General features: G+C 37.3%; 1 protein-coding gene across 1 annotated transcript in view; it reads right to left on the reverse strand.

The window, feature by feature from the left end:
• The window catches only part of ABCC4 (ATP-binding cassette, sub-family C (CFTR/MRP), member 4), a gene marked incomplete at its 5' end in the record, with an annotated part of 136,217 nt that overhangs the window by 71,755 nt on the left and 40,872 nt on the right, over positions 1-23,590 (reverse strand). Inside the window, 4 exons of the mRNA XM_010081513.1 lie at positions 17,571-17,717; positions 20,702-20,802; positions 21,163-21,200; positions 22,601-22,741. Of these exons, the coding sequence (XP_010079815.1) occupies positions 17,571-17,717; positions 20,702-20,802; positions 21,163-21,200; positions 22,601-22,741 (427 nt within the window). The remainder of the gene's footprint in view (positions 1-17,570; positions 17,718-20,701; positions 20,803-21,162; positions 21,201-22,600; positions 22,742-23,590) is intronic.

The following is a 23,590-nucleotide window of genomic DNA, read 5'->3' on the forward strand; positions in this document are numbered from 1 at the left end:
TCCTGTATTTTACCAATCACATATATTCAGATCACTTCCCACACACTAAAGAGAATGATTCTGATGTAGTCCATCCATTCTCTTCCTTTTTTGAAACCATGGAAAGGAATTCTACACAGACTGTTGCTATAAAAGCCAAGCCAAGACTTCTGGCCTCTACCTAGCCCATCCATTTTGAGGATAAAGCAGTTGGGCAGCTCAAACAGCAGAGGCATTTCACGTCTTAATCCGACTTTGTAAACCCTTGTCTTCTGCTTGGCATGTTCATTTGGTTCGATCATTCATTTTTCTCTAGCTTCAGTTTCTTTTTCTTTCTCTCCTCTTCTGGAAAATGTGAATTGTTTGACAAGCAGAGATTCTCTCTAAAGTTCATTCATTATGTACCCGTGTAGTGATTCCTGAAATACGTATTCCTTTTAAACTGCTCATACTATAAAAAAGCCACTGCAAAAACATGGGTTTGGCCCTCCAGAATTCAAAATGGACGGCACTGGATAATTTTCAGGGGTTTTTTTTCCTATCTCACATGAAATGTCATTACTACTGAACTCAAGAGAAATTCTGGTATAACTATCAGAAAATTAGAACTGTGTCTCTTAGTTTTCTGTGAAAATAACCAAAGCATTTGCTTGGAAAATTTGCTGTGTCTTAAGAAAGACACATTCCCCATGAAACTATTTTTTTTGCTCCAATTTAGGACATTTTAAATCACATATTAGAGCAAAGTCACAGATAATTTGGAAGCAACTAGATTCACAACTTAGGTACCATTCACAAAACCACAAAGGAAGATGATATTGGGAAACCTGTCATCCTGTTTACACAGGTACAGACAAACCCAGGGGTCAGGATATGAGAGATGAAGGTTGGGCAGAGACAGAAGGGAAACGTGTTATTTTTACAACGGAGCATGCACTGAATGTGGGATGCCCACCTCCCCAGCAAGTGTGTTAATTGCTCTACTAGAGGCAATTCTGTGGTAGGGCTCCTTCAGTTTCTGCTCTTGAAGCTGCTCTCCCTTTGGATGAATCAGTAAATAAGTATGGCACCAGAAGAAGGCAAATGAGTGCGTGCCTGAAGGCTACTGCAGTCAGCATGGGAGGGACTACAGCTGGATTCAAATCCCTCCCCCCCCCTTCCTTTTTTTTTGTTTTGGCCTAATTTAGGGCACAGAATGGATCCTTTCCTGCAGAGCAGGCTGTAGGGTATAAGGAGGGATGACTTCACCTCCTCTTCAGTTTTGTGATTGGCACCAAATTCCACTTGCAAATCTCGCCCGAGAAAAAAACAAAAATCTTTTGTCTCAGAAAAGCTGAAGGCAACCACATCCCAAGTGCTTTCTTCAACCTGTCCAAAGGAATCTAGATATAGTCTGACACTGCATTTCTTTGGGCCATCAGCTTCTGGGGAAAAAATATCACTATAATGTAAACTTCTTTACAGCCTAAACTATAATTAAAAGCACTGAAGTGGAAATGTGAGGTATAATATACATTCAAATGAGAAAAAAACCAAAATATGACCTCTTCTCTACTGTGTATTGTATTCATTACACTAAAAGAAATAAAATTTAATAATTAAATGATTAAATGCTAAGCACTATGAAAAGTTATATTGTATTGCATATGACTTTACTGTACCCCCTCTACTGGGCAACTATTAGATGGCTTCACCTGAAAAACAAAAAGAAAAACATACTAGGAGTAAGTAGCTGCAAATAAGGGGTAAATACCTGCTGACCATACTAAAACACTAGTAGTATATAAACGAAAACCAAAGAACCTCTAATGTTCATGTAGAAACATATCTCAAATTCATCTACCTAGATTTTCTGACAGCTGAATGCTAGAGGTTAAATTATTTCAGAAACAAATGCTTACATATACATCACTTAAAATTGAAGAGAAACCTAACATAGCCCTATAATTTTATATTTTTCATGGCTTTTAAATAATAAGAAAGAAACTCTGAATGATAAACATAAATATATTAACAGCAACATTTCTTCACTTTTCTATAAACAGAGAAAAAAAATTCTCACACATCAGGAAGAAAAAAATGGCTTCACTGAACAGTCATTCAAGCAAAAGCGAATATAATTTACAATCTATTTTGTCTTTGTTCAATTCAAAGACAGACTTCACGGTGAAGCTCTGATTTATAGCTGTCCAGCACTATGAACTCCTAAATAAATAAATAGGCAAAAATAGAAAAGTGCTGCCTGCAACAAGGGACTCCTGAGGACGCTGCCATGTTATTTGCATGACAGAAACACTCAAAAGAGGATCACTATATCTGAAGTGGGAGGCAGAGCCTCGCTAGAATGCATGCTGGACCATAACGTAGCCAGCAGCATGCCCTGCCCTGAAGAGTTTGTTTTGTCAGTTAAGAGAAACCAACACAATTGACTATAAAAGGAACAACGAGCAAAGGGAAGATGTAGCAGTAAGCTGGAACAGAAAGTTGCAGGACAAGATGTGTGCCCTTTGTTTTTCTTTTTTTTTTTTTTTTTTTTAAGTACAGGAAAACAAAGGGGTCAGGGAATTAATGAGTTTCTCCACCCGTATGTTTAACTACTGTCAGTGTATAGTTATACTGCGGTTACAATGATACTGGTGTGTCTTGAGAGTAGATTTTAAGAGGAAGAAGAAGAGACAGCTTGTGGATGAACTTTACTGCACAGAGAGCAGGAAGTTACAAAGATGTAAGCATGAAAGATAAGCTGGCAAAACAATGGTGGAGGGAGGAAAAAACACAGGAATGTGCCAACAGCTCCAGCTACCAGGTGCAGAAATAGTAAAAGCTTTGCATAGGAAGAGGGATAATGCTCAAATTAAGTCACATTCCTTTCTACACCTCCTGGTAGACTCGCTCAAAGCACACCAGGGCCGTAAGATCAAGAAAAAACCTTCGCTCCATCTGGCCCTGGGAGAAGCTGTAAGACAGAACTGTCAAAAGACGAGCTGGTAGTAACAGTCACAGAAGTTGCCGAACTTACGATGTTTGGATATCGAGAGAGCTTTGTACATATTGACTTGAATTTTTGCCCTGTGCACACTGGCTGCTTGCACACGCCCTCTCCTTCACCCTCCGCTTCATTCACTGCATATCTGCTCCCTGTTTCCTCTCCTCTCTCTTCCTTCAGCCTTGCTTCTTCCATTCCCCATTCACCATGGAATGGCAAAAGTTCTGTATACAAATAAGCACACTTGAAAAAGAGGAGAGAATGTCACCCCACGCCCAACCAAGGCATGAAGCCTCACATGGTGAGGCATACGCTAGGAAGTGCAGAAGAGTCTGGGACAAAGCAAGTGAGAACAGAAGGTGGCTGCAACACTTAAACTAGAAGAGTAACTGAATTAATGTTTTGGAAATACAGAGTGACAAAAAGAGACAGTTAGGGGAACTACAATAACTACAGATGAGCCATAAAGGCAACAAGAAGGTGTTTTACACTGGAAAACATGGGAAATCCTTACAGCAAGTGAGAGACCAGGTTCTGAAACAGTTCCCAAATTAAAACTGTGGAAGCTAAAAGGCTACTGTCACTGGAAGGGAGATGGCAAAGTGGATCCAGGCCATACTGCATAACCTTAAGCATTTGACACATATAAACTATTCACAAGGTTGTACTTAAGATGAGGCCAGACTCACTACCTATTTAGAGAGATGCCTTTAAAGAACAATTCAGAGAATTTTAGTTACTTCTTGCTTTAAACTGCTTTTACAGGAGCATATTTCACTCTGCTAACTATAGAACTGCAGGGACAACAGCCGGTTGTGTCTCAAGCTAGTATTTACAGTCTACTCTTAATTAGTTTGCTTAATTTCATTCACACAAGGTCTTAAGATTTCACAAGACCAATTAAGATTTCAGGTAGAGGTAGAGGAATTCTCAGTAAAAGTTTTCTTTCTTCCTTCAAAATAAATACGTTTGTCTCTGGGTCTTAACAGTTCACTTATTTATGCATTCGTATTGTTTCTCTGACATTCTTTTTCACCACAATTTTTTTCTGTTTTCTTTTTTTAAACAAGCAGCTTTTCTGCTGAAACTTCATCATACATGTTAGGATAACAGAAGTTTCAGGACTGCAAGGAACTGGACAACCAGAGGAGCAATGCAAAGCCTATGACAAAAATACCTATCTTTCAGGTATCCATATCCAATATATAAAACACTATAAAATCCTCTCATGGACCTAAAGCACAAGTTATATTTTGGAATAAACACTACAAATTTTGCCAATAATCACTGATCATAATCTGACCCTAGATGTTTTGGGAAAGGCTGCTTTTAAAAAACTGCTTTGCTGTTATTGTGTGTTACAAAAGGCATTAACCTAATCTGTGATAAGGCAGGATTAAAATGGAAAAATACACATATAATAATGAAATGACAGAAAAATATCTTGTGTTTTTCCTTCCCTCTTCACAAAACAGCTTGAACACAGACCTTGATTCTGGATCAATTTGTGGATACACTGTTAAAACATTGAAAACAAAAGTATAACTTCAAGCAAATTAAACCAGGGAAGACAAAATAGTGTCAATAGCCCAACCCCTATTAATATTACAGAGTATTAGTTGGTAACAACTTAGCACTGTAGACATTTAACTGTAACATTTAGAAACAAATGTTGTCTCTGATGGTTTTCAAAATGGAGCTTAACTTTAAAACGCATATGAAAAGCATCCAATAAACTTTTCATCACAGCTCAGTGGTATTTACAATGCCTCTTAACTTTCTGAATGTCTATGTTGTCTTTGACTGATTCTGGAGACCAAGTTCTTAAAGAGCAGTTCACATTCCAAATATGAACATTCATTTCCTAAAGTTCTTAGTGGTTAACTATACAGTGGTCATGCTTTCAGGAAGAGCTCATAAGCAAGTTTAAGTGTTTGGGTCACTCTAAAACCTTTTAGGACCTTCTGGACAACTGGGGGTTGGTTTGTCTGTTTGTTTTGTTTTCCCAAAGAAAGGAGACTGAAATGTCTCTTGACATTAAGGTTTCGTAACCTTTCATAACCCAGTGAATTTCTGGAAAACTGTCATATCACAGGTGGTATAGAAAATGCTGGTCCTATGATGTAGAAGCTCTAGGTACAGCACATGATCCATGCGGTGAGGTCTATTCCACCTTCCAGAAGGCTCCCTACTTCAGTGGGGTACCACCCTCATACTTGCAGAAGTCTGTCCACAAGGGACGATTAGGACCTAAATTAAGTCAAGACATCACAAATTACCTGAACTAGAAACCCAAGTAAATATTGAAAACAAAACCTGAGGCATGTTGTAAAACAATATCACTAAAGTGTTATCACTTGCATGGGTCACATTTTTTCCTCCTCAGTGCATTCAGACACCCAAAGGACCATTATGTTCAGAAAAGAGATCCTGGAAGAACTGAAAGGTTCTGACATCAGAGAATTTAAACTAGCTGTGAATCCCATTGAGGAGGTATGACTCATCTCTGAGGTTTAAATTAGATTATCAACCAAGTGAAGCAGCACAGTAAATCTACAATAAAAGATGAATGCCTACAGGAAAATAAACTTTGCCCCTAGTGGCAGATGCTTGAACTTTAAAGTATCTGAGACTAAGCTCTTTGTCTAAGCCTTCCTGACAGAAAACAATTGAAATAATTTCTTCAGTTGGTCCAACTTTGCTCCATATGCCACATGAAAACAATATCTAAACCCTGTAAAAGAAAGTATATTGCCACTTCTAAACCAATTGAGGATCAAACAATTTACAGAAACCAAGACTTATTTTGCTGACAATTAAGCTCTATCACCAAGACTTGAGATTCAATGAAATTTGACAATTGTGAAGAAAGAGGCTTTTGTCTCAGTAAGTCTGAAGCATTTGGAAGAATCAACAGAAAATCAGAAGACTGAATTAGATCGAAGTATCTTTGAGGATAGCCTAAAATTCAATAATTAAAATAACTGCCTTCTTTGCTCTGTTTCTTCTCTGGATCGCTTTGGTGTTACAGCAGAAAGGCACCTAGCAAGAGGCAAATTTGGTCTAAGGAGCAAGCACTGTGCCCACCACACTTGCTTTTATATCAACAGTGTACCTTATCCTGCTGGTCAAGCTCCATTATGAAGAACCACCACCCCTTTAAAGATGAGGTGAAAGACAAGTACAAATGACTGCTGTACATCAAATCTAAGGGGTGTGAACAGCCTTTAAGCCTTCTTCCATGCTGAAAGCCATCACATATACTTTGCAGTAATTCAGATACACCTCAAAGAAGTTTGCAAATTCTATTGTATTCTATTCTTGTGCTGGAGGTCACTAGCTGGGATAATATTCTTGCATCTCCTCCTCATGTAGTCAAAGAACTAATATATTCTGTTTTTCCAAGAACCATAATACTAACCTGTTCTCCTTCTACCTGTTTAATTGAAAAATACATAAGATTTATATTCAAAACACCTCCACGTCTACTTTACAATTAATAAAAAAGCAGTCAATAAGCATCTGAATATCTTGCATCTCATGAGAAGTACAAACAACACATGCAGAGGGCAAAGGTATTAATAAATTAAGTGGTGCTCACAGCACTACATTTTAAGCTGAAAACATCTGAGATAATTTCAAAAACTTGGGATTTTGCATATCACAAAATATTAATGTCTCTATGAAAAGTACATAATAATATTGCTTTATTGTGTGACTAAGACGGGAAAACAGTTAGAAATCCTATTTTTCCACATGGAAGTTTCTAGTTTTTAAACAAACAAACACCTTTGGAAAGTATCAGATTGGACATTTCTACTCTCAGACACTCAGCAGGTGAACAAAATCATCTGTATAAGCCCCCATAATCTTTGAGAAACACATATTTCTGAAAAATCACTTCTAAACATTGTTCCTTAAGCCTTCGGTAGTAGCTGAGCAACACTGGTTATTAAACTGAGGTGCAGAAGTTTATTTTTTCTTATCTCAATTTAAAAAAAAAATGTTGGGGTTGTCTTTTCCATTTTTTCTGTTGGGGGTTTTTGGGGGTTTAAATTTAAGTGGCATTTAGTGAAAGGCTTTGAATTCAATATTAAACCGTACTTGTAGTTTAATTATGAAAGAAGATCACTGTCACTACATATTTGGAATATTAAAATTTGCCAGCTTTATAAAAACCTCAAGGCACTTTTTTCTCTCAAATTGGGTTTTATTTTGAAAGCACTCCTTAGATAAGATTTCTTAATATTAGAACAAATCCAGTATAACTATTTTTCTGTTGAAAATACTGGGGGAAAAAAGCTCCCTCTATATATTTAGTTCGACAGAAAAAAAAGATGGCACTTCTAAAGCTAAAACCACCTATATTTCACAGTTCTGGTGCTTTCAATTTGCAGAGGTTTCTGCAGATATCTTTTGTCCTAAATGAGCACCAACTTTTTTTTTTTTTTTTTTTTTCTCCCTCCAGTGGTAAGTGAACATTAGTTGACTAAAGGTAACTACTACCAACTCTTCCTTAAACTATTATACCATTTTTTAGTCAGGAAATACCACAAATATTCTGGAAGGCTAACAGTAATTGTTTACTTTTGGGCTGTTGTTGAGACTGGGGGGGAAAGAGAATTGTTCTTCTAAGAGGAGACTGGAGAATGAAGGAAGGAAGGAAAGAAGCATTATACTAACAGTAGGCAAAGCATATGGGTTTTATATATACATATATATGTTTTCAATACTTTTTAAAATGTGTGTGTATATACGTAAAAATAAATATTAAAATCATGATTCATTCCTTTCTCTTAAATTCAATAGTAAATTCAGAATACTGAAGATTTTAAGCTGTCTTAAGCACAGACAGATGGGTACCCTGAACCCCCACACTACAGTGGGTGGGAAAGACAGCTCTTCTCCAGCAAGATTTAGAGCAAAAGCCTAACATTGATGCTCTCAATAATGCCCTCGAAGAGCCTGTCTCTCTATCACGTACCAAACCTAGGCTAATATTAACCTTTGTGAATACCCTTCTTTGCCTGGTCACTCCTCATTTTACACATTCTTCAAACTGGAATCCGAAACAGCTAGAAAACGAACTAATCATGGATCTGAAGAAGTTCTACTATTTTATGCCAGAAAATTGTATATTGTACTCACTGAACCCTTAACTTCTATTACTGAAAGGATAATCTTACCATAACAAAGACCACGTTTGTACTTTAACAATTTAACAATAACTTAACCAAGTAAGCACCATACAGCAAATATGGTCTGAACAGGCATAAGAACCCCAGCACTTCAGTTTGCTTTTAGTTTCTCCTTCTGAAAACTGGGAGAAAGTTATGCTTCTATCTCACTAGGTGATGCACAGATTTACTCATGATGACAGGTCATAACAAAAATAGAACGTTCTTCATTAAGTTCCCCTATTTCAGTGAGAGGGAAGAGAAACAAACATGAGGGATAAACAGCAACACTACTTCTGAAACTGTTCATTATCCCATGTAATGAGAAGATCACTGCATACAAAACATTTAACATTCTAAACCTAATCTCTCTAAGTGAAGACAGACACTCGCCACCTTCTCTCTAAAGACCACCATGACAGATTATAAACATAAAATAAGTGCACTGGATGAAGAGATGAATGAGATAGTGTAAAGTTTACTTAGGGCTTTAAATATTCATATTAAAAAGGAGAGAGGGAATAATACCAACACTGAGAAAATGCCTCCAGCATCTAATTGCTTACTGTCCTCTGTACATGTCCCAGAAAGGACGGGGCAGGAACAGTATTCCTGTATGAGAAATTACTTATGACATCTTAAAAACAGATGTAGGAACTTTGTCTGAAAATTTAGACTGAACTGTATCTATTTTCGGTTGTGAACATTCAAACTGATGAACATGAAACTATGCTGAGAAATGAATACATGCAGGGACAAAGGAATGTGTATTCCCGATGAAGCAGAGGGTTCTTCCTTGCCTACGCACAAATTAGCAATATTCTGCACTGCATCATTTGCATACTAAACAGACAACAACTTCATTCAAGAAAAAACAGGTTTACCACACACAGAGAGAAATCTCATCACATCTGATAAAAAGAAAACTGAGAAAGATAAGAGTTAGGCCATCTATCCTCCATCCATTGTACCTTATAATTACCATCAATAATGTCCATGTTCAAAATCTTCATCTTCTCAGTCTTCCATGATTCTCCATTTTCAGATTACTCTGAACTCTCTGCCTCAACACTAACACAGGCTAGTAAAGATTTATGCTTGAAAGAGGGCAGGACATACGCAGAAGACAGTGTAAAGGGGTTAGGAGAGATGGAAGAGTAGCATTCCCAGACACAGAAAGTGGAGGATAAATTCAGGTACACAGTGGGTGAAAACTCAGAAGGACCGTGCCGGTGGACAGAAAAACCATGAACCTCTGAGGAGTTTAAATTTAAACTTCGAGTTTACGAATGTCATAAATGTTGCACAAGTAGCACATAACAGAAGCTCAAGTTTGAGCAGTACTACTGGCCTCTATAACCATTTTTTAACCAGCAAATGAGGAAGGATGAGGGGATGCTACAACTAGAAGACCAGCAGGCCAAAAGTCCAACATGAAAACAAAACCACCTCCTTAGTATACAACACACTCTACTCTGAACCCAAAAGCTGAGAATGAAGACTTTGACACCTTTCTCTCATACACCAGTCAGCTTGCTTTGCATGTGAGCTCTGTGAATACAACTTCCTACCCAGGAGTAGGTGAGTAATGGCTAAAGCAGCCTCAGCTTCTCCAGATGTCTCAGAAATCTCCTCACTCCACAACCTCTCATTAGGGACCACTACAACTAATTATTCTGCTCAAGCCAAAATCAAAAGCAATGGCACCTAGGAAAATGTTCAGCAAGAGTCCAAACTTAAATGAACATTAAAACAAACCTCCATGAACCTGCAGTTTCCAGTTTCAAGCTACCTACCTCAAGGCTGGCATTGCCAGAAGCAATAATTAATGTCCATTACATACTACTAATTACAGGACTATTGTCCAGTAACTAATAAAAAAACCCAACCAAACAAAAAAATGTTCTTCATGTGCTTGATGCTTTTTTAAAATACTTTGTAAGGCTCTCTTAAGACTGGTAGCTGTCAACATATACAGCTTGTCATAATGCTGGTTCCTCTGAATATGGTATTATTTTGCATAAAATGACATCAGAAATCAAAACCTGAAGGATGTCCTGCATATGCATTCACCTGAATACATAACAAACACCCCCTAACAAAACACCTACTGATTCTGAAGGAAAAAAGAACACCTGGGAAAGACTGGGTGGAAGCAAGCCTGGAATGTTGTCTTGTACTATTTGCGAATAGCTTAGTAATTAACTCTATCAACTTTGTTTTTTTTAAACTGAACAGCATGCTGAAGTTGAGTCTGATTCAATACCTCCACTTCCCTAACTGTTGATTTCTATACTTTGTTTTTTATCCTGGATTGCCAGAACAGGCAGATTCACATACAACATCCATTCTTTTCTAAACTAAAATTTTCATTTTGGATTGAGAAGCGTCTTTTGTTTCCAAACACTCTCCAAGACCACCACAGGCACAAACTAATCTTCACTTGTTGCATAAGCTGCAAGATGCTGGCAATCTGAGAAAAAAAATAAAGACTAATTAATTTATCCAGATGCTGCACTGCAGATTACCTACAATCATCTGGGAGAAAGATTTCTGTGCAGTATAAAGCAGAACAGTGCTAATGAAATGAGTATGCACTGCGATAGTTTTTATTTTATTTTAATTTACAGCCATTCGGATTAAAAAAACCAACAAACCGAAATACCAAACTGTGCTTTTTTTTTATGCAAACACCACAGTGGTCTGTATCTGTGTGTCTGTAAGAGATGGCAATGAAAGGTTATGGTACAGGGAAGAGCCCAGCAGTGCCAAGAGCCCAATGCATAGGGCTTTCACCTGGGATGGGGGAACCACGTGTTCAAGGCCCATATTAAATCTGAGAGGGAGAAGATCTGGGCTGTCTTCCCCATGTTCCACGTACGTGCTCTCGCCACCTGGCTATTCATTATGCCTGCCCTCCTCTTCCCCAAAATATATTTTTTTAAATGCTTCTGCTATGTTCCAAGGTGGAATGAAAGTGGGTTTTTGATAAGTTTTTCCTTATTTCTCAAAAATGCTCATTTCCCACCCAGACCAGGCAACCAAGAACAGCAAGAGAGGAGGTCCTACCCATGTGGTGCCTCCAATCCCCACTATCCACAACAGTCATAGCAGCAGCCAGAAATTTTTAAGCAGATTAAAAATAGCAAAAAAAGTATATATTTAAAATAGTTATTATCAAAACCAAAAAAGCCCTCCGTCCTTCAGATTATCTCTGCTTACTGGCAGCTGCATCACCTCAGCTAGGCCCTCTTTTAAGCCCCTCGCAGCTTTTCCATCCACATTATTGCAGTCTCTCCCTCTGTTTTCAACCAACATTCCCTTCCTCCTTGCCACAAATCTCGGCCAAGCAGTCTGCCATTTATGCGAGACTAAAACATAACTCCGTTTTTACTTTCCTGCTACACTTGTGAGAAAGATATGTCTCTGAATGGCTTCTGTGCAGTCTTATAAAGCCAACACTTTTAACTAAATTTCTGTCTTGCTCGACTCCGCCATGCCTCCTTTTTGCACGGCCGAGGTGGGGAGAGAGCATCTCTCTCTGCGGTTGCTTTAGCAAATGAAAAAACTAGACTTTGCAGTATCTGGGCAGGTCAGTATATGGTCAGAAATGAGTTTCGCAGCAGGCTGTTTTCCCCACCGGGGGATCTTAATGTGAGGAGGATAGAAAATCTCTGTAAAGGGACGTGCAATCTTGTGCCAGGAAAGCAGGAGACTGCATTTGGAAGTGGTTGTCACTACAAGCTTCAAGCTATTTGCCTATCAAGTAACGTCCCGTCCCCTCCTACAAACAGCTTTTCCGTAAACCTTTTAATTTTATCTCCTGTATTAAGCGTAAATAGGAAGAGCACCCACTTGGTGAACTGAAAATGTAAAGGGCTTGTCTCATCAGTTTACAGCCAAGTTTCATTCAGCTAATATTGCAGAGAAAAACAGGAAAGAGTTGAATTGAGTTATGCTAATAGATAACAAATGTAAACATAACTCCAGAGTACTATTTACTAACTTTAAAGACTACTCCTACAGCAATCAGCTTTATAAGGTTCCTGCAGAATCACAATGGTGATAAAACACACGGAGGTGTTCGACTCTTTAAACTTGTAACAAAAGCCATCATAATGAGCCAGTAAATGAGCAACTCCCACAAAATATCATTTAATAATCACGCCCTGATAAGGTTTAAAGTACATATCGCCATTGTTACATGAAAAGACATTAAAGTTGCTTTTTTTTTTTTTACACATGTAGCAACCTAACAGGTTTTAATTACCACACCTACTTCAATGACGAGCTGTTCCACTCAAACACCCAAACATAATATTTACAATGTTGTGCCGTTGTTAAGGATCTCGATGATTGATGGAACCTATTGTGTTGTCATCTTAATAGCAACAAATGCAAGTGATTACCAACACGGAAGAGAGAATCTGTGTTTTTATTTTACAACAAAAGGCTGTCCTATAGGGACTTCTTTTCAATATAAACTAACAAACCTGCGCACACGTGAACGTGCTTCAGAGCCTGGCGCAGAGAGTGAAAAAACAAAGCCTATGCTGCTTTAAGGACAATGTACTTTTTTGTATTAGCTTACGAGAACATGAAAGCTATCAAAAGAGCTGGTATAGTTTTTCACAATCCCACAGAATTCATCTTGACCACAAGGAAATATCTGAAAACTGCATCAGAAAGATAGCATAGATCTTGTTTCTGAAAAAAATAAAGCAATTGAGTCATTGAGTCAAATAGGAATACAATACATTTTCTGGCATCGCTACTGAATATTTATATCAGTGATGAATGAGACTACAAACGAAATATTTTAACATAAAGCTTTGCCTTGTTAACTGCATGATATGCCAAAACACCACCTACTGTAAATCACAGGGTTTAAGACCTGTATTTCTTGTTTAAACATGCTACTTGTTCAGCAGAATCACTTGTGTGAACAAGCATACACTAATGTACACTAACTAGAGCAGTTTCACTATCCAACTGATAAAGTATAATTTAACAACCTCATTATCAGCACTGTAATTTTCAGGCTGCTGAAATATCGTATTTTTTGCAAATATTATACAATATAAATACTTTAACAACATTGCCGATTTGACGTTTCTGCCAGATAAAATGCAGATAGGCTCTTGTGCATTGATGAACATGCTTTTAATCCTACAAAGAAACTTGCGCGGTCAAATTATAGGTGTTTCAACACTTGATTTATGAACACCATAATTAAAATCCTTATGCCTCAAAGAAAAACAAACTCTTCATTATAACAATAGCTTTCTTTTACATTTTTATCTTTTAATATTCAGAGTTTGCATTTAGATGCTGCTATTAGCTATCAGTTTGGCATGTCATTCCTGGCTGCCAAGACAGAAGAATATTTCTCTTTATAACCTGGTTGGACCTCAAAGTCTGGATAAGCACCCGAAAGGATCAGTGTTTATTTATAGCTTCCACAAAGCACTTGCATGGAAAAAAAAATAAATCTGCTAATTTAACAGGTAGAGTACAACTATCACACAATTCAGTGTTTTCTATTTCTAGGAAGGCCCAAAATGCTCTAATGTCCAACAAAATATTTCTCTTCCATCTATGGACTGTCAGAACCAAGAGTTCGGAGAGAGACAATTAAAAAAAAAAAAAAAAGAAAAAAAGAGCTAGATTTTCATATGCATTCCTGTACTGGTTCTAGTTCAATTTGAATTTTAGGCAGACCTCTTGAGGGGGAAGAGATTCCTATTTCATCTGAACAAATTCATGCATATCATTCATTCATTCTTACAGCACCCATCAGCACAGCAGCAGCAGGTTCCAGTTTCCTAAACTCAATGCAATTCAAAATTACACACAATCTCTGCTAAAACTACCATTACAGAAAGTGATACAGGTACACGTTAGCATCCCTTCTCTAAAGAAACCTCTGTCCCCAAATCCCAGAAAAGAACAATTCATTTACAAGCTAAGAAAGTAATCTTGAACCAAATCCTGAAGCTTGTCAAAACTAGGATCTCCTAAACTATCAATAAGAAACTAATTTCAAAAGAGGGAAGTCCCAATTCAAATCATTACTGCTGAAGTCCTTGCCCCTTTTACCTAGCTTTCTACCAAATTTGTTTTGAAATGTTACAAACATTGTGAAAAATAACTTAAAAGGAAGAATGGCTGAAGAAGGTCTCCTTGACAAGACCAAAGCATAAGACTCTATAGGCTTATCTGATTTTTGGCCACTAATTACAAAGCTAACGAAGTTCCTGAACTTAGCATCACATGAAGTTGAAAAGTTTACTGCGTGAAAGAGAAAATATTATACTTGCAGATAATGAGGATGACTGAACAGAACCACATTACAAACGTTCAGTGGAGTGGTTGAAAATTCACTCCTCAAATATCATCTCCAAAAACATAATAGACAAATTTTCTTGTCCTTCTAACAAGCTGTTGCAATGCTAGACTGGGATAAAACAGATCATGCTGCCCTCTTGTGCTAGATGTGCACAGAAACAAAGTCCTTTATTCCTGCGAGTGACACATGAAGAGGAATCTAAAAAGAATCCACATTTTCATCCTTACAGATAGGTACCTTGACATGCATGGGACATGGACAGAAGAGCAAAGGAAGTTTCAAAAGAGTCAAATTCTAAACTCCAAAAAATAAACAAGTTCTGTCAACAAATGCAGGCAAGTCAGATGTAATAAAGCCCATAATACAACACCCCATCTCTAACCTCCCAACAAACTTTCACTATAGCTGTTTAAGTGATGCTGTATAGGTATCTGCTGATAAATTTGAATTTCAGTCATAAATATCTGATCATTCTTTCTGAATGATGGATGACACAATAAGCTTTAGTCACTTAGGATTATCAGCTCAATAGGTTTAGATTAAACGCTTAAGAAAGAGACAGTCATTTATTAATAAGGTTCTTCCAATGCAAAACTTACTTCAAGCAGTAACATCTATTTTCAGATCTATGTCAAATTATAGAAAGGCAAAATCTGAGTATATTCAAATATTTTTGAGTGGGAAGGGAGAATTAAGAAGGGTCCTCATATTCCTCTTCTGTCTCTGCTGTGTAATCAAGGTTCCAAAAACACATTCAAATTCATGTATCATCTGGTTAAGAAGCTTGTTACTATTCCCTTTACAACCTTCCCCTCCCTATATATTGCTATCATGACCTGTAAAGAAAGATCCTGGGCTCATGTCTAAACTGATTCACAAAGCATAATTTCTTTAGAAATAACTAATTTCATTTATTCACCACAACTGATTGGATCTACACTGCTGGGAGGTGACAGACATGTTCACGATTCACCAAGTATTTCCATTTCCTAATGTCGACTCCCTGTTGCTGCTCATTAGTCTGTTTCCCCAATAAGAACTACTGAGAGCTTGGGATGTCTATTCATTAGAGTCTCCTTCCTTGACTTTGGAAAATGGATCACTGTACGTTCAAAATACTGGCTGTGGCATTTTTTAATTGCTAATTATTTTTGGATAAATAAAACAGCAGAAGTCAGTTCAGCAATTGCTCCTGGTAAGGTCTTAGAGACCTCGCACAAATACTGAGAACACACTGGATGCTTAAATGACAGATCTGAGACTGCAATATCAGCTTTGCTAGTATGGGATATGATAACTATTAGTTTGGCTTGGCTAACACAATCACAACCTAGAAAAAGGAGCCTTTAATAATATCAATTTCTTTTTAGTACATCTTTCATAGTCAGGCACATTAAAAAAAGAAAGGAAAAAAAGAAAAAAAATTATTTTTACTTAAATCTCACTCCCAATGCAAAAAATAGCATCAGAAGTTCTAAAAGATAAATACACAGTAAAAAACCACGTAAATCAGACAATGAAACAGATGTTGAAGACAGAATTTCAGAACTGCTACATGCTGCAGTTCTGAACAAGAGCATCGTCTCACATGTCATCTTTTCCCTTTTCTTTTTTCCTTTTCAAAAGGTGAATAGATTGGAACAGCAGTACCTTTGCATGCTACCATGACCAAAAGAAAGATGAAGGGAAAGAAATATATGCACATGGAAGCTAATCTTTTATTATAAAATATCTCTGATAAATAGAAACACACATCTATAAGTCATGACAGTGTGTGAATACCAGCGATAGGCAGGTTTTATGAATGCTACATTTACAAAGCACTGCTAATTTGAGCTTCACAGTATGTTACAAAGCAAACTGTTATTTATTATTCTACGTTGTCCCTGATGTTTACTCTGTAGTTCTCAGTTTGTTATGATGAGACAGATTTATGGGCATTCTTACAAGATGATTATGTATTCCCTCAAAAAATACAGTTACAGCATACGCTGTGCACACACACACACAAAAAAAAAAAAAAAAAGAGAGAGAGAGAGAAGAGGAAAATGCCTGCCTATCTGACAACGAACCCCATCAGTACTATGATTTCTTCTGATGTATATGCTCTCAGTAGCTCTCCACTAACCTGTCTCCTGAGCTTACGGCTTCACTTGTAATTCTTTGCAGCGGCCTTGACTTTACCACAGACTCGCAGCACAAGCAGACCATATAACACATCCTTAAACTTCTGCAGTTGTAGATTTTTTTTTTTTATAAAGGGGAAACTGTACATTCCCTTCAACATATTAGGGACATGAACCTTTTCTCCACAAGTATTTTTTTCCTGAAAATATTACTAACTTCTCTGAAACAATAAAGCCAACCCTATATACCCCTGCAATCATTAAATGGCTTCTGGAACTATGAGAACAAGTCTATGTTCCTTTTCTTCCAGGGAGCAAAGGCCATCAGATTTCTGTTTCTCATTTAAAACTGCATAGTAAATCAGTACCACCCCACTTCCTCACTCTTCACTCTGCTCTAGCTTCTCTTTCGTTTCTTTTGAAGAACATAAGGATCTGGATTACAGTTTTAAATTGCATGCTTTAGGCTTTTGTGCACTCTGGAAGGACAGCAAGCTACAGTAATTCATCAAAACTATGAATTACTACACATGCTTAAAATTATTTTTTAGAAGGACAAATAATTGTTGGGGTTAAGCTTTCAGAGACAAGCACAAGAAAGGCATCCCCACAAAATGCATGCATATACATTTGGCACATGGAAGACACCCCTGAACTGAAACAGAACAGCAATGCGACTAGCAGGTCAATGTACAACACCAAAGTCACAGGTAATTAATTATTCTGTAGACTGCATTTGAAGACAGTAAGACCAACCATCAATAAGCCGTCAACATTCTGACTTTTAATTTTATAAAGACCACACTGTTAAACATTTTAAGTAAAAGAAGCAAAAAACCACCCACAAATATGAAAAAATACCCCAAAAAATCATAATTTCTCAAAAATACTATGGTTAAGATAATCAAAGAGGTACATTAAATGTTAAGGGTTCTTTTTACTATAAAACTTACCTATAGGATTTCTGTCAAAAAACAAGACAGGAGCTTTCAAAATGGACTGAAACATTTTGTTGTGCAAAGTCTGACCAGAATTAACAAGAACTTGAAACACCAGAAGACTTCTTATTATGCCAAACAGTATTGTAGCCACCGTTAAACCTGAAATTCAAAAAATATGGACAGAGCATGCATACAGATGTGGATCTTTCACAAGGAAGAGAATTTAAAAATAAAACTGAACTAAAACCAAATTCTGCTGACTTCTGTATATAGAAGAATCCAAACTTAAGCCTAGGGACTCAGACTGAGCACAGAACATAGATATCTTATATTGTCACTAGCTTCAGTTACTATCATATCATTGATTTAAACAATTTATCTTTTTCGGTTTGAAAGAATCGGTGCCTTATAGAAATGTAGGAAATGTCTGTTAAGCCATGAAATAAATCTGTATTAAAACCTTCTGCATAACAGCTCTGCTAAGAAATTCATTTCACAGTGCCGTGTATAATTGTGGCTTGCAGAGGTCACTGTGAAGATTCAACATTTGCCAGCAGGTATTAACCAAGTAATATATACATGGCTATTTAGAGACAACCTTGAGTTATTCTCAATCAGCCCAAACCACTCATGCCATTCTTCCCCTTGTAAACCACATCAAATCATTTAAATTATATGTATTTCTTTAACATAGTACAAGATGCATCCCTTATGCCATGTGAAATAGAGCCCTTCTAGGGAACTGGTCTGCATACTGTTTGTCTTTCTTCTGGGCACATTTCCACTTACAAGACAGGGGTGCTACAGGGCAAAAACAAAGAATCATGAGATTGCTGCTGCTGCTCTGTTTGCTGTGTATAATCTTCAATGTGGCTGCCCAAATTCCCAGTTGATGACGGTGAACAGTGAAGGTGTTAACCTTATGTTTGGCAGTGCTTCCAGGTGATCTCCTCCAGAAACTAAGCATAGCCACAACAAGCCCAATGCTCAGGCCTTGAGGACACCCTTAAGTTAGACCCTAACTATCAACATAAAACATTGCTTGTTCTAAGGGCAGGTTAAAACTGGATGCAATTCAGGTACAGCTATAGCAACAACGGGAAAGAGTGAGGTTTTAGATTATATGATGTGGTTAAGTCAATCAATCATCCTCCTTACTGTTGCATCCTCCCAGGATGTAATAAAAGGTATCACTATTTCATTTATCTGCTTGCTGTTTATTGCTCATGTTCTGCACAGTGCTGTTTTTAAGAAAAAAGCACATGGCTAGGACGAGAGCTTGTTTGCCTTGTCCTGAGTGCTGTATTCTGGGTCAGGTAAAAGAAAACAACATTTCCAAGAGTAACTGCATGTACCCAAACAGGAAAGCTGGGTCATGCAAAAAAGGATAAGAAGAGGTACTAAGCAGGAGTCTGTGTCAGAGCCCATGGCTAACAGCAGTCAGTGGGAGCGATGGAGGGGGAGCACGTCCAGGGAATCCCACATTTCTGTACAACTTGACTCAGACTTAAAAGCCACGGGAAGCCGCTGGCATGACCCTCACCAAATGAACCACCTGAAAAGCCCTAGTGGCTGGGGAAGAGGGGGAGGAATGACACTTACTTTCAAGTCCTTCATCCGGTCTGTCTCACACTGAAGGTTTTTGCCTTCCCCATTTACAAGCCTGCCACCCCAGTATGAGGTAGACAAGGACTCTTTGCATCCTCTCTTTACAGAAAAGGTGTGGAATTGGTACCTCAGTTCTGTCCAGTGGGGATTCCCATTAAGAGAAATTCTACTCTTCTAAATCTTTGTCTCATAGAAACAACAAGGACTACGAAGGAACACCTGGGTTTCCCCCCCCCCCCCCCCCCCCAAACATTGGCAATCAGAAATAAAAATGTTAAATTGTTTTATACAGTTTCAGAGGTTATAGAAAAAGGTAAGTTACATTGTTATGTACTTCATATGAAACGTACTATCTTTTTATAAATTATTCAACTTCACCTAAAATTTTGCGTTGGTAACTCAATGCTGTCCAACTATTGTAAATAGCTCACTAAGAAATCTGAACATTTCAATATAAAGGTAACTTTTGCTGTTCTGCTATCTAGAATAAAATTTTCTGTAACACAGTTTAGATTATATGGTCAGAGAAAGCCAAGTTTGCCACACTTAATCATACTGTGCAGTCCACTGGAACAGCTCATGAAATAAGACATTACATGGAGAAAATAAGAGCCAAGTTTATCTGGCTCCTAAATTGTTTTTTCCCAGATCAAGTACAATGTTTTCTGTCAAGCGCTTAAATAATGTGGATTCCCCAAAAAAGAAAAAACAAACAAAAAATCCTCCACCTCTTCTCTTACCCTTGAGAGATGTTTCTGAATACATTCAATGCATATTCTTCTGGTATTCCACCTGTTTTCTCAGACCTATAATTTACATCTCCATCAAGAAATTACCATACCATACAAAACTGTACATCACTAGGAAGTGCTAAATAGCAGAGTCTGAAAGAGTATTTCTACACAATTTTTCTGTGTCCATTTTTACTACATTTCAGAGCAGTATTTCAAGATGTTTGGATGCCTGAATACAAGGATCAATGCCCTTTTCTGGATATTTAGAAGCATTTGGCTACCCATTGACATATATTGAAATGTTTTTTAACATTCTGCTTTGCATACCCATCTAAAATGTTTTTTAAAAACTGATTCTTTTGCTATGGCACTTCAGAAGAATGTAGCCATCACAAGTTTTAGAACAGTGCAAAATGAAGATCCATTTCTAATCCCTCTTACCCATCCATATAATGACTGAAGATTTAGCTGAATGACCATTAGCATAAACAATAACCACAACCTTATGGTGACTGACTTTTTGAATACTCAGTCATCTGTTTACTTTCCAAAATCCAGGCAAAGCAAATTAAAGAGTCTGCATTCAATCTATTTCTTCCCCCCCCCCCTTTTTTTTTAAATTTTATTTATTCCAATTAATTTAGTCAGGAAGCAAGGCTCAGGCTCCTAATCTGTTAAAACATTACTCAGTTACTGCTAGAAATCACATTTCACTACACTGTTGTTACTTCAGCCCTCTAAAAACCATTATAACAGATAATAAACAGTTATTTAGACACACACATGTGCACGTGTAATTACCTGCGTAAATTCCCAAATAAAAGTTAAGGTCTAGATGTTCAGTCTCATTTGCTCCATTATTTCCATTTGTTGTGACATTCAACATTTCTTGATGATTTGCCCTGTGGAAATGCATACACAAGACAACAGTCATCAAAATCACATTCAGCTCATGTATTCATACTCAATATTCATGAGTACATTTAACTGTTTCTAGATTCAACTCTGTTGAAATGTTTAGTTCAAAAGATCTCATCTACTGATGTTTACATGCATCCCACCGTAAGTGGAAGATATCACAGGTTACACTTCAGCATAAAGTTTAAATTTTTTTCCACCACAAAATGAATGGGGATCAGAAGTTTCCTAGGACAGATTTCCCTATCCCTCCTCCTTCCACTTATACAACACCGATTTCTATTAGGCAAACAGCACCCAACTGAAAAGGCAGAAATGACTGACAGTTATTATCATCAACTTACCAGTAAGAAAGCCACCAGTCCTGGAGCACATATGCCACCTTAAATAAGAGAGGTAAATATAAGAATCATCTTACAAAACGAAAAAAAAATTAGAAAATTAAATTTCCTTGCTATTCTTTCATGTTCTCTGGGAAAACATCACATATTCAGGAAAGTATGCCATCCAGTCTTTCAAGACCAGAAGCAATTTGCAAAGCACATTAGAAGGTGCATTAGAGCCCTCTACAAAGAAAGAGGTTACCTTAAATTACCTTACATGATAGTAAACTTAAAGGAAAGCAATACACTTAAGCAAACAAAATACAGCAGCTCTTCCTGATGTATGTTAATTGCACATTAAAGAACTCACTTTTTCAGTTCCTAAATTTGCTACTAGAGATATTCCAAAATGCTTTTTGATTAACAAACTTTCTGATGTTACCAGTCCAGAAATTTGTGTTTACGGGAGATAATTACCAGAAAGTGGGTTGAAGGAGGATGAGAGAAAAGAGGGAGGGGAAAAAACGCCTACTGCCACCTTCCTTCTGTGTCGAGAAGTGACTACAAACTTGTAACAGGGGTTATTTATCTTAAAATACACCTCTGTTCACATGAAATTTAAAGTTCTGGACAGCCTACTGCAGAAATTTGATCTTACTTGGCTATCTTTCCCACAGACTCAATTCAAGGACAAGCAAAAAGGAAGCCACATGTCTAAATACAGAGACTATTTTTACCAGCCAAGACCAATCGTTTCCATGAAATGAATTCAAGCTTTCTCAGCAGAAAACAGAGAAAAGGGCAGTAAGCTATCTCCATGCAACTTCCACAGCTCACCATTTCTTTCAGTAGGTTTGAAAATAATTTCCCTTGTTTAAAAATTCTTTTACATACCTGCTATAGTTTGCATTACACACAATATTTACCTATCCTCTTCCTCACTTGCTTCTTCTGCTAAACAGTGACCCTCCTTCTAGCCCTTCTCATAACCTACACTTACCAGCAGACAAGCTTTTCTGGTAACACTTTTGCTAGACCCTGTCCTCCCATACCCAGTCAATCTCTTTACACTCCTTCAACTAGAAAACTACTGATTGTTCAGACTTATTAAACACTATTTTATATACCTTCTGATTTTGTTCTCTATCTCCAAAAACTAGACTGCCTTATAATGTCTGTGTCATGCTGCCAGTAAAATAATTATTTTATTGAAGTATTAAAAGGGTTGAAAAATAAGGACGAGTGCAAGACCTTTCAATGCTGTACCAAAACTTTGTGCTGATATATAAAATTTGATGAGTATACTATAAAATTATTAAAGAACACCATGTTCCCAAATATTTTAGCTGAAACTTCACAGTAAGAAGCATATACTATGGTAAAAAGAAAAAAAAAAAAAAAAGAAAAAAAGGCAAACCGAAAATATACTCAATATTTTTTGTAGCTCCCAACAACTTACCTGCGCCAAAATATTGAATAATAACAGTATAAAAATCACAAAACAGTTTGCTCCTGCAGTGAAATATTTTCTGTAAACCTTAAAGTTTATTTTTCCTTCAGAGCGGCTCTCCTCTGGCACTGTAGCCAGTGCATTTTCGGCCTGAAAAAAAACAAAAACAAAACCAAAACAAACACCATCAATCTTGCAGTTACAGATTCAGACTAAGCCACTTGAAAGTCATGGTTCAGAATTAGCAAACAATTAAATAAGGATATAGAGTGATTATGTATATAAAAACTTCAATATCAGAACTATAGCTTTAACAAAAAAAAATTGTCTCAGTGCTGTAATACTGAAAAATCTACTCTGCAAAACGACACTATGAGGATTTTATTTTGCATGGCATCACAGTATGTTGTGTGACTTCACTTACAGCCAGAAATATTTACTCTAACTGACCACTAAACCAGGCTTTTCTTTTCTTATATATTATCTTTATCAGGGAGTGTAGTGATAGGACAAGCAGTAATGGGTATACGCTGAAAGAGGGCAGATTTAGACTAGACATTAGGAAGAAGTTTTTCACCGTAAGGGTTGTGAGACATGGGCACAGGTTGCCCAGAGAAGCTGTGGATGCCCCATCCCTGGAGGTGTTCAAGGCCAGGCTGGATGAGGCTTTGAGCAACCTGGTCTAGTGGGAGGTGTCCCTGCCCATGGCAAGGGGGTTGGCACTTGATGATCTTGAAGGTCCTTTCCAACACTAACCATTCTATGATTCTATGATCTTCAGTCATACCAGCTCTGAAAACTAAGGCCTTGACTTTGGAAAGATTCTGTCTTCAGAATGCAAGTGTGTGTAACCTTTCCTTTTCAGAAAAGTATTTGAAGAAAATATTCTTCTGCAAGTATGCACCAAAATCAATCAACACATGCCCAGAGTAACAAATTACCCATAAAGTTCTAATCACCTCCCTGTAAGTACCAACAAAGCATCTGTTAGTAGGGAAA

Source organism: Pterocles gutturalis, unplaced genomic scaffold, assembly GCF_000699245.1.
Source record: "Pterocles gutturalis isolate BGI_N339 unplaced genomic scaffold, ASM69924v1 scaffold17486, whole genome shotgun sequence".
Taxonomy (NCBI): Eukaryota; Metazoa; Chordata; class Aves; order Pterocliformes; family Pteroclidae; genus Pterocles; species Pterocles gutturalis.